At 41.4% G+C, this 11,895-nt stretch overlaps 1 protein-coding gene across 2 annotated transcripts in view; it reads left to right on the top strand.

Moving 5' to 3' along the window:
- Nucleotides 1-1,482: 1,482 nt before the first annotated feature.
- The window catches only part of LOC131239869 (uncharacterized), a 14,477-nt gene continuing 4,064 nt past the window's right edge, over nt 1,483-11,895 (top strand). For both annotated transcript variants that reach the window (XM_058237771.1, XM_058237770.1), the window contains exons 1-5: nt 1,483-1,617; nt 7,117-7,226; nt 9,443-9,511; nt 9,847-9,962; nt 10,069-10,123. In XM_058237771.1, coding sequence (XP_058093754.1) covers nt 1,503-1,617; nt 7,117-7,226; nt 9,443-9,511; nt 9,847-9,962; nt 10,069-10,123 — 465 coding nt within the window. In that variant the 5' untranslated portion in view covers nt 1,483-1,502. The remainder of the gene's footprint in view (nt 1,618-7,116; nt 7,227-9,442; nt 9,512-9,846; nt 9,963-10,068; nt 10,124-11,895) is intronic.

Raw genomic sequence — 11,895 nt, 5'->3', positions numbered from 1 at the left:
ACAGTTGACCAAAACGGTTACCTTTTAAAATTTCGAGCCAACGGTCATCTCTTTAAAACCCAACAACTATGCTTGCGGGAAGGGGCGCTTCTGCACCCATTCATGGCAACAGTTGAAGTTAATAAAAGAGACTTTTTCGATTCTGATTTTCATGAGCATTTAGATTTTTGCAATATAAATTTTGAAAATACAAACTGTTTTCTGTCTGATTTGTTTTGGTTCGGTATTTGGATTAGACATACAGCTACGGTTCGAGTCTTCATATATTAAATGTACCGTGTGATAAAACAACATTTGAGGGTAGCCTAGAGTTTAAATGTCCGGAGTTTCTGTTACCCCGAAATCCATTAAATTCTCCTATATTTCCTTACTCAAGTTTCTATTTTGTTTTTAATTTTTTTAATTTATTTTTAATTTCAAATTTCTATAATTACAAAATTATATGTCGAAAATTCCAACACAAGCTACACGCAACCGTATACACAACCGTATGTGAATTCTGTTACGTAGCTACAAGATCCAATCCATCCGCAATGTAGATTCCATGGCTCAAGAACATTTCAGATAAACATATCTACAGCTGAAGAAAAACCATTGGAGTTTTCCGAGCCGTTCGTATGTTTTTAAAATCTACGGCCACCTGATGGATGGCATGTACACTGCAGCTGTCTGCGCACGGGCGGGGATTAAGCGAGTCTGATGTAACAGCTCAGTGGGTGAGTCCCTGACCGTAGAGCCACCCCGATGTATGTGTTGTATATTCTCGCAGTCCATCCGTTTTGCCACATCATTTTAGGACATCTGCCCAGAAACGAAGGGATCCAAATCTCAAGTGGACCACACTCCAAAAATCAATGGTTATTAACCATTAAAAAATTGTGGGCCATAAAAGTTTTGAATCAAGCTGATATTCGAGGTTTCCCTTCATCCAGGTCTCTGTGACCTTATCAACAGGTTGGATGGAAAATAAGCATTACGATCGACCCAAAGAAATTTTTAATGGTAGGCATACAATAGCCACCGTTTCATGTGGTGTGGTCAACCAGAGATTTGGATCTACTTCATTTTTGGGCCCATAATCTAAAACGAGCTGTCAAAACGGATGAACGGAGTCGATATACAAGAAATACATCAATGTGGGCCCCATCTGTTATCCTGGACACACCTAATCCCCGGCCCTGCCACACTAGCACATGCGTTGACGTGCAGGTGGTATCCCTCGTACACGCGTGTGGGCTTCATTAAACATAAGCGTTCCATATGGCGCTGGGCAATTCATTTCCTAGGTAAAATAATACAATTGCCATTTAAAATGAAGTCTAGGGGTATTTAGGTCATTCTTCCATAATACTAAAAAAGAAATCTCCGACTCCCCTCCAAAAGCCGCGAACAAAACGACGGATCTAGCTCTGCCCCTCTCTCTCCTTATATACAATCTAGTAAAGAGAAAGAAGAAGAAGAGAGAGAGAGAGAGAGAGAGAGAGAGAGAGAGAGAGAGAGAGATGAACGTAGAAAGAAGGCAAGGCAGCTCTGTAGGGATACGAACCCTCTCTTCATCTGATTCGTCTTCTTCTCTCAGCAGATGCTCTCACGCCTCCTCCACCATCGCTCCTTCAGGTATTTCTTTCTTCCTTCTATTTCCTCCTCCTCTCCGCTACTAATCGGTTCTTCTCGTAATCATCAGTTTTTTTTTTTTACTTCTTCCTTAAATTAAAAAAAAAAAAATTATTTATTGAGATTCTGATCTGAAAACAGATTTTCATGAGGTTGTCTTTTCTTTTTCTTTCCTTGTTTTTTCTTCGGGTTTTAAGGATATTTTAAGTAGGAATGCCAAGTGAAATCGCGTGTGTGCACTCTTACTTATCTTTGTACTCGAATCTTACACATGTGTATGATCATAGCCACTCATCGGACGGATCCAAGTTGGGAGGATTTCTTATAATACGTAAGCCGTACATTTGACAGTGCAAACGTCCGGTTTTCAGTTTTTACAATTGAGGTCGATGGTTTGGTATCTAGACCGCTGGGCTGTTGTTTTCCACTCTGGATGAGGTGTACCTTGAAAATATCGTGGACATCTTAACATTTTGATTTTGATTTTTTGCGTGAAGATGTATGATCGAGAATAGAAATATGACGGCTATCTACATGCAACCGGAAAATGGTTTTCAAATCTCGGATACATTTAGGTCATTCTCCATACAGTGGGACCCAACACACGAATGGTCTTGATTACTTAATCAAGGCTGCACGTGAGAGAATTGAGACACGGATGCGCTTTGCAAATATGGCTGGCCACGTGTCACATAATTCGATGCCGTATTGTTTGACGACTGGCCAAAATCACGCACACGTGTGGCGCGTGTACGTCCATATCATGCGAGCGCGAGCTGTACATTGTCGTTTTTTCGAACTTTCTTAAAAGGACGACGAGTCTTGTAGTCCGCGGAGGTGAATTCGTAGTACATTAGCTGGGCCATGCGTATGGATGATCAGAGCCGTTTAAAGGTAGATCCAACAATGGATGGCCAACGGTGAAATATGAGCGACGCGGATTTGGATACTAACCCTGCCCGGCTCTGAGGGGCCACCGTGATGTATGGGTTTGGATGACACTGTCCATCCATTTTGCCATACGTACGACCCAAAAAAATAGGCAGATCCAAGGTTGAAGTGACCACGACACAGGAAGTAGTGGTGACAATGGGAAGCGGATTGACTGATCTACCACACACCAGTGATATAAATGGTGTGGGTACGTGTCGTGCGAAGACGAGCGCTGCGCTCCTCGTGCTCCGAGTTGTACGAACGGTTCAAAGGAGATCAAAGTAAAATGGGCCAGAAAATTATGTATTTATTATATCCACACCGTTAATCCATTTTTGGAGATCGTTTTAGAGCATGAGCAAAAAAAATGAATTATATCCAAAGCTCAAATGGACCACACCAGAAATAGCAGCAGGGATAATGATTTTCACCGTTAAAGCATTCGTAGGCCCACCATAACGTTTAATTTCCATCCAATCTTTTCGTAAGGTAAAAAAAAGATCTGGATGAAGAGGAAAAACAAATATCATATTCATCAGAACTTCTGTCACCCTCAAAAGGGTTTCAATGGTGGACGTTCAATCCCCCTGCTTTTTGCAGTGTGGCCCACTTGATATTTAGATCTGTGTTATTTTTAGGCTCGCCAAATGGACGGACGGTTTGGATATAACACTTACCTCATGATGGGACCCACAGAACTTGCTGACGTCAATACAGCAGCTATATCACTCGTGTGTGGTACACCGGCCAATCCGCTTCCGTGATAATGACACCCATCATTGAAATCTTACCAGGCCCACCGATGATGGTTAATGGCCATCCGGCCTATTCAAAAGGTTGGAGGGAAAATGTAAATATCAGTTTAATCCATGACTTCTGTGGCCCAAAAAAATTTCAACGGTAGATGTTTAATCGCCACTGACTGGTCCACTTGAGCCTTGTTACTGCCTCATTTTTGGGCTTGCACCCCATAATGATTTGGAAAATTCAGGACCCCCGTCCGGTGTTACCTAGAGACACGGCAGGGGCTTGCCCAATCCGGTCCAAATATGAGTCTTTTAAAATGCCCTTCGATACATGGACAGATAAAATCATAAAATGGTCAATGGTTCACATTCAAGTCAATTTATTCCAATAGTTCAGATCATCCTCATAGAAGATAAAAGACCGTTCATGGCTTATCCCTGGTGAACCCGCCTCCTGAAGTAACCTGGACCATACGGCGTACTATTATGCAATCATCATGTAGAGAGGTTTGGTGGGAAAAATACGGAGAAAGGGTGGAGTACAAGGCAAAATAGCAATATTATATTCTTGGGCGTGGATTGGGGTACTAGCTAGCCCGTTTAGTACCATTTCAGGTATATGTCGAGTACATAGTGATGTATGTGTTTTATCCATGCCGTCCATCTATTTTGACATATCATTTCAAGGTATAACCCCAAACAAAAGAAATATTGAAGGCTCAAGTAAACCACACCACATGAAGCAAGGGGGATCGAATTCCTACCAATGAAAACTTACTAAGTGGGCCCACCGCCATGTTTATTTGCCACCCTAACCTGTTCATAAGGTCACCGACACAGGGAAAACATAAATATGAGTTTCATCCAAAACATATCGTGACTAGTAGAAGTTTTCTACGGCAAGCTTTCCTTAGCCCCTGCCGAGCTGGGGTCCAATTGAGCCTCTAATCTACCTTCAATTTTTTATTTTTTGGGGTACATGCCCTACAAATTACAATAAAATGGACGGATACCGTGGATAAAACATAAATAACACGGTGGCCCCATAAGTTCCTTGACAGGACCATCCGTCTGTAGCTAGTTTCTGGTGTGGATAGTACCAAATTCACGCCCAATATCCTTGGATACGATTGCTCAATCAGACCGTCCAAATTGTGGGCCTGTGAGCGGATCTTATTTCATTGGATCAATGTACAGACAGAGCAGTTACCAAATATATCTAAAAGTTAGACGTGGATTGGGTACTGACCCACGTCCTAGCTAATAACGGAAGGGGCAACGAGGGGCCACTGTGATCTATGGGTTTTATCCACACCATCCAACCACTTTTTTCATTTCATTTTACTATACAATTTCAAAAAATGAGGCATTTGCAAGGCTCAAGGACCACACAGTGGGGATTAAATACTTACAGTTAAAAACTTTTTGACAGCCACAGAAGTTTTGGATCAACCTCCCTTCATCCAGGTACATGTAACCATATGAAAAAGTTGGATGGCAATTAACCATCATGGTGAGCCCTTGAAGGTTTCCAGAGCAGGTGTCATTATCACCACTGCTTCCTGTGGTGTGGTCCACTTGGGACTTGGAACTGATTCATTTTCGGGCAAAATTACAGTGTTTATAGAACCCCATACATCACGGTGGTCCCTCGTAGCTCTTGTACGACCGTCGGTTAGTATCCTATCCGCGTCTGGTTAGTTCTGTAATTACAAATACGTAATCCAACCTGCCCAGGAAAGAACGCGAAAACCTCGAGAATTGCTTTGTCATTTACTTCGGTCACAGCGGGCCCACGTCCTCCTAAGACGTGTTTCTAGCATCCTGGTGGGGCCAGCCGTACGGCACCATTGAACGGCATCTAATTCCGTCGGCTAGATTCGATCCACATCACTCCAAACAATTTTTGTTGGAAATGGACAGTAGATAAGTCATTCTCAATCAATTACAAAGGTATTTGAGGGTAGTGAATTAGGTGTTACCCGGATAATACGTTAGTGGGTGTTGCGCTGTCATGGGGCCCACCTTTTCGTTGTATTTCCAAGCCGTCCATCAGTTTAGGCATGGTCCAAAAAAATGAAGCAGATCCAAATCTCAAGTGGACCACACAGCAGGGATTGAATGCCCACCATTAAAAACTTCTTGGGGCCACAAAAGTTTTGGATCACAGGTTGGATGGCGAATAAACATTACGGTGGGGTCTGGAAGTTTTTGACGGTGGGTGTTCAATGACCACTGTTTCTTGTGGCGTGGTCCACATGAGATTTGTATCTGTCTCATTTTGGGACCATGCCCTACAATATCTGAAAAAATTGAAAGACGGTGTGGATATACAACACATACATCAAGGTGGACCCCACGGTCAGAGCAACACCTACCAACGTGTTACCCGGATAACACCTAATCCGCGACCACATTTGAGTAGAGGCCGGTTTCTCTTGCAGCCGATGAACCAGCTGCATGCGGAGCCCACCTTGATATGTCCAATCCAATCCATTTAGAAGGTCAACCCTACCAGACGCTCCAAAAATTCAGGCAGATCAAATCCTTGAGTAGACCGCAAAAAGGACAGGCACTTAAAACCTCGAATTCACACGGTGGCCCACATGATGATTCAATCGCCCCGAGTTTTTGGAAGTCCATTTTTCATGGTGGGGCTACACCGATGGACGGATTGGATTTCACAGAACGTGCAACTAGCTGTTTGTGGACGCTTGGGGCATTTGGGTCTTGATAGAATACGGAGACGCATGAAAGCATGACAGACAGCTCCCATCTCCTATGCGAGAGGTTCAGAGATCTGAGTCATTCGTTAGGTAGTGGGCCCTGTTAAATCATGGTATTCGATTCATCAAGTGAGCCATTCCGACTATCGAGATTGATGCTTTTTTTCTCCCTGTTGGAGACTTTTTTTTTAAAAATAAAAATAAAAAATTCTGCTCGCATTTATATATATATATATATATATGAAAGTTTGACCTACCTGCTACCTGCTGAGAAGTGGATTATTTGATACTCAGGCTATTTACGATACTTGATACGCAGGCATTTTCAAATTGGTACACTTAGCCTACAATAGCTCCAGCTAAACCGGCTAATTTGTGGAACATGCATGGCCAAGTTACACTAAAAAAATCAAATTGCAACTCCTAGTTTTTTCATTCATATGATACATTAAAACTGGTATTTATAATTTGGACGGTTTACTTTGAATTACTTGTATGCCATTTATGTAGTTTATAACTAATTACTTTGTCAGAGTAGAGTATTAAATACATTCTCGCCTCAGAATGGTTGCTAATGTTTCTGTTGCAGACAGGAATCCTCTGCAACGCCTGTTTAACCTCCAGGCCTGTTGGCCCACCATGTTGTGTAATGTAAAATCCACACCGTCTATCAGGTTCTATCCTCATTTTAGGCCACTCCATCTATTAGGTTATATGACCTCCCCATTGTTGCCAGACACATGAACAACGGGGATGAGATGCCAACCGTAGGTTTGTGTGTAATACTATCATGGTGTTTATCTTTCATCAAAACCGTTAATCAGATCCAAGTCACCGTGATGAAGAGAATATACAAAAGTTAGCCTGATACAAGAGTCAAGCGAGCCACACCATGTGAACTTATTTGTTTTGGGAGCAATTGTGCATTGTTCCAATTGGTGTGGTCCATACGAGTTTTAATTGGGCTTATTTCTACATGTACGATCCAAATGATGTTCTTCAAGTGATGGATGGACTGGATTTTACATATTACAAAATGGGGCCCCACAGCTTGGTAAAGATATGGGATGACAAGTACTAGTTGAATATTTGTGCAGATGATGCAAGGTGCGGAACACCTGCATGGATGGGAAGAGGACTTTCTTGTGTTTGTATAAAGCGAAAAGGAACCTATGAACGAGTTTGCTTCAACTTGACACCTTTACAGGCAAGTCTTATGGATTAGCTGATTGACCCATTTCACAAGCTTTTCAGAATTGCAAACATCACATGGTTATTTCAGAAATGATATTTCAACCTGATTGCATCTATCATGTATTGTTAAATGACTCGAAAACTCCGGTTTGGGGCGACTCGGTGATGGAACTGAATCAGATATTTCGAGTCTGAGTTGACTCGGACAAGTCGGACGGGACTCATCCGAGTCTTATAGCCATGGTATCATGACCTTTGTTCACACAATGCCATTATTGATGTTAGTTTAATAGTTGGTTACCAAATACTAAAGTGTAGCATAGTAGTGTCGGGAACATACGATGGTGTGGTCGGCTGACGATATCAAACCTAATAAGGTAATGAATACATTGAATGTTGAGAATAATACAAAAATAATGGTTTTTTGTAAATTATAAAAAGCCAATAAATGATATGAAATCACTACAGGCTGAAGCATATACGGAACATTGTCTTTAAAGCGTAATTTGCCCCTACTCAACTAGATTGAGTATGCCGAAAGGTTACAGGCAAATCGCTTCTAGGATACGACGAGCCTGATGTGGATCTACGTTCAGCAAACACAAAAAATCGACTAATAGAACTCAGTTACACAATTTCTAGCAGAAAATAAAAGAAAAGATCCCAGAAAGAAAAAGAGAAGAGAAATGTGAATAAGACCATTGCACTGGTCGGTCCTTTAGCAAATGGTTCAGATGAACCGTTCTAAACCACATTGCTGGTCCAATCTTCAGGCAATGGTTCAGATGAACCTTGTTGTCTTGCTAGAATTTCTGGTCTATAGGAGTAGCTAGAGTTCGTATGAATCTGCTGGAGTGAGTTGTGATAATTGGAAACCCATCCAACCCTAGTTTATATGGGCAATAGTGGCCGGGAGTTATGGTCCAGGGAAATAAATCCAATTGACCGTTTCTAGCTATTGGGAGAAACTAGCCGTTATTGTCAGTTTCTAGCTATTGTGCATGTAGTGTAATGGCTACTACATGCAGCTATTTCTGACCGTTGTGAGACACTGGCTAGCCGTTTCTAGCTGCTGGGCTACCCACATACAGCACTTTCTGTATGGTCAGCAATCAATTACATGAGCAGTTACACCTCCCTGCAACAGCTTTTTTTTCAGCCTCTATATATTCTAAGGGACCTCATTCAGTCCTCTAGACTTTCAGCCAGCCAACCGCCTTAGCTCTTTGTCCTTAGCTCTCTATCGCACCGCGACTCACACTCGTCTCGAGTCGACGGGCGAAGTGCAAAGTGCACCTCTATAGCCACACTACCTCACATGCCCACACCCACGCCCTCGCACCGTGTCCGAGACCGAGCCCGGGTGTTCCAGTGCGTAAACTCCATACTCCTTGGACCATGTGGGTAAATATTATAATACTCTACTCTCCACATTTATATTCATAATCTTTCTTCTCCATTTCCAATGTGGGACTATTCCCAAAACACAAGAAAAAAGGTATTTTACAAACCTTTATATATATATATATATATTAAAAATCAACATAGATCAACATTGAATGCCTCTGGACCTTTCTTTTCACCATTTTATCATAGTATACCTTATGTGGGGAATGATCACATGGACTTAACTCCATGGTAATTTACCGTGTAGTCCAGCGCTGTGGGGCCCACGTGTTGTCCATTACATCCACCCCATCCATCAAGTGCGCCCCTTGTGTTTTATTCCTGAGCCCAAAAATCAGGCTGATCTAAAACTCAAGTGGGCCACACCATGGAGAACAATGGGAAGGGGGATACCCCCATCCGTGGAACCTTCTGGATCGTGTGCAAGACCGACCCTGGTATGTATATGCCATCCAACCCGTTCACAGGCGTGACCCACCAAAGAACCACCCCAAGAAAACAAAAATATATTTTTTTTCAGAAGGTATCAAAAGGGGTAGTTGATGCACTGTTGTAAGCCAAACCCTTGTTTGTTTGTTTTGAAATAAGTGCTAAAAAAGCTCATTGGAATTTCCAGAACAGAAAGGGTGAAACACCCCTCCTTGCTTAGACAAAGCAAGCCCACAATGAAATTAATAATTCCGCTAGCACAAGCAAACATAGCACTTAGCCAAGTTAGATTCTGGTCAAATAAGTAATAAGAAATTCACTATAGAGATGATAATCAGGTTGCATAACTCATGTATGAATATGTGATTGATGAACTGATTGAAAGTACTACAGGAACAAAGACTAAAAAGACTGAGACATCGCATGAAGGTTTACTTTGATGCTTCTAAACCAGATCACCAGGTATACTCCATTTAATTAAGTTTGATATGCAATTGTATGGTTATTGGAAATTTTATTAGTGCACTGTGATGCATTTGTAATAGTATGTTTGGATGCTGAAATGAATTGAATTGTCATTATCCAATTCAGTATACAAGAAATAACCAAAATGGGTGTGGTACCATTTTAATCTGTAATGAAAACCAAACCCATAGCGGTAATTCCATGTGTTTGACTTGACTTTCTAATGCCAATATACAAACATGGGACATTATGGTTTAAGCATAAAATGATCTATTTGTGAATTGATGTGTGTGTTTTCTCAACTGCATAAAAAAACATCTTCATGTTTTCAGGAAGCTTTGAGAGCTCTTTGGTCTGCTACATACCCAGACCAGGAGCTCCATGGTTTGGTGTCAGAACAATGGAAGGAAATGGGTTGGCAGGGTCGAGACCCATCAACTGATTTCAGGTTATTTTAGCCCATGTCTGGTTCCATTAAGTTATTTCATTTTCATTTCTATTGTTGGAAGAGGTTGGTTTTCCTTTGACGCGAGCAATTTTTGTGTTGAAAACAGGGGAGCTGGGTTCATTTCTTTGGAGAACTTGCTCTTTTTTGCGAAAACATTTTCTGTAAGATTCCATTCCTCACTATCAGTTTTAACCCTTGATTGGATTTCATTGCCTTTTTATATGCATGCAAATGGAGAAACCCAATAGCTTGAATATATCTAGAGAAATGGATTTGTCACCGGGCTTCATATCTTTTTACTAGGATTATGGACAAACAAAATACCATACTTATCCAAGGCCTTCATTTCTACTCTTGGTAATATAAAATGTCAAATCCCTTTTTCTTTTGAAACATATGTCAATTCCCTTGTCTCCTGCATTTCCATAGAAATTTTGATTTTAGGTTTGTATGTATTTCTAACTGCAAGTAACTATTGTATACATGCATCTCCTAAGGGCTTTGGTTGGATCTGGGAAAAGTTTTGTGGTGATTAGCAATCCATGGCATGTTGTCAAAATGTAGTTGGTCGTGTACGTGTTGTTGCTGACTAGTTGTTCCATCCCCTATTTGTCAAACACCCTGGATTGTGGACAAGATCATTGGGGCGCGTGGGGAAATTAAAGATTTGTTGGTAGAGCACACTCACATGCACACATTTGGCACATCTATGTTGGGGATCGTGCGGAAGCAAACCCGAATTCAATTCAATAAGACGAAATAAAAAACAACACAAATACACTAAGATCACACGATATGGAAAAATCCTTACGAGAAAAAACCACGTCACAAAACGACAATGAATCCACTATGAAAACGAAATTACAAGAGATGGATGGACTTACGGATTTGAACAACCCCAAAATCCCTTCACAAAATCCTAGCTTTGCTCTCTCTCTCTCTTGCTCTGGAAGCCCCTAGTATGTGATTAACCCTAATTCCCACATTTACAACCCCTTATATAGAGTTACAACGGAATTAGGAAACAAAGCATGCACTTCTGTAAAATTCCGTGTGTTTGTCAATAGGATCGACAGCCATCGAGGGTCTGTTGATGGGATCGAAGCCTAGGGTTGTACATCGAGCCAAGTCGAGTCGAGGTAGGCCAAGCTTGGCTTGACTCCTCGATCTCAAGCTCGGCCTCGAGCTTACCATTGGAGCTTAGCTTGTTTGCCAAACCTTTCGAGTCAAGCTCAAGGCGAGCTAGTGGATCGAGTTGAGGCGAGCTTACCTCAAGTCGAGTCAAGCTCAAGGCGAGCTAGTGAATTCATCTCCATTGTTTGTCCTTAGAACTTTCAGTTTTTGCCATATCTTCTTATCAACCATTGCCTTTCATACTTTGAATGTGGTGAACACATCGAATATTTTAGAAAATAAAACCTATACTTTCTTAAAGTAGTCATCGATGAATAAAACAAAAAATGATGACTCCCGGCAGAATCTACGGGCGACGGTCTCCATTCATCTGAATGCACATACTCTAGTACACCCTTACAAACATGTTTTCCAGTCTTAAAAGTTAGTATTGATTGTTTACCATATATACAATGCTCATATATATGAAAATCAACGCTTTTAAATACAAGAATTAGAGAACGATCAGAAAGTACCTTCATACCGCACTCGCTCATATGACCTAGACGCGCATGTCACAAACTTATTGATGTGAACTCCGCTATAGATGTTGTAGCTCTACCTGATACGATATTCCCGATCAACTTGTAAAGGTTACCGCTTCACTATGCTTTCATTACTACGAATGCTTATTTAGAAATTTTAAGGACCTGATCAAAACCTATGAAATTACACCAAGGTGCCTCTAATGCCCCAAGCGAGATAGATTCTTCCTGAAGTCAGGAACGTGCCTCACATTTATCAAGATATTGTCCACACA

This window comes from Magnolia sinica, chromosome 3, assembly GCF_029962835.1.
Source record: "Magnolia sinica isolate HGM2019 chromosome 3, MsV1, whole genome shotgun sequence".
Classification (NCBI taxonomy): Eukaryota; Viridiplantae; Streptophyta; class Magnoliopsida; order Magnoliales; family Magnoliaceae; genus Magnolia; species Magnolia sinica.
The sequence above is the reverse complement of the archived record's forward strand: the minus strand, read 5'-3'. Positions and strand labels throughout refer to the sequence as shown.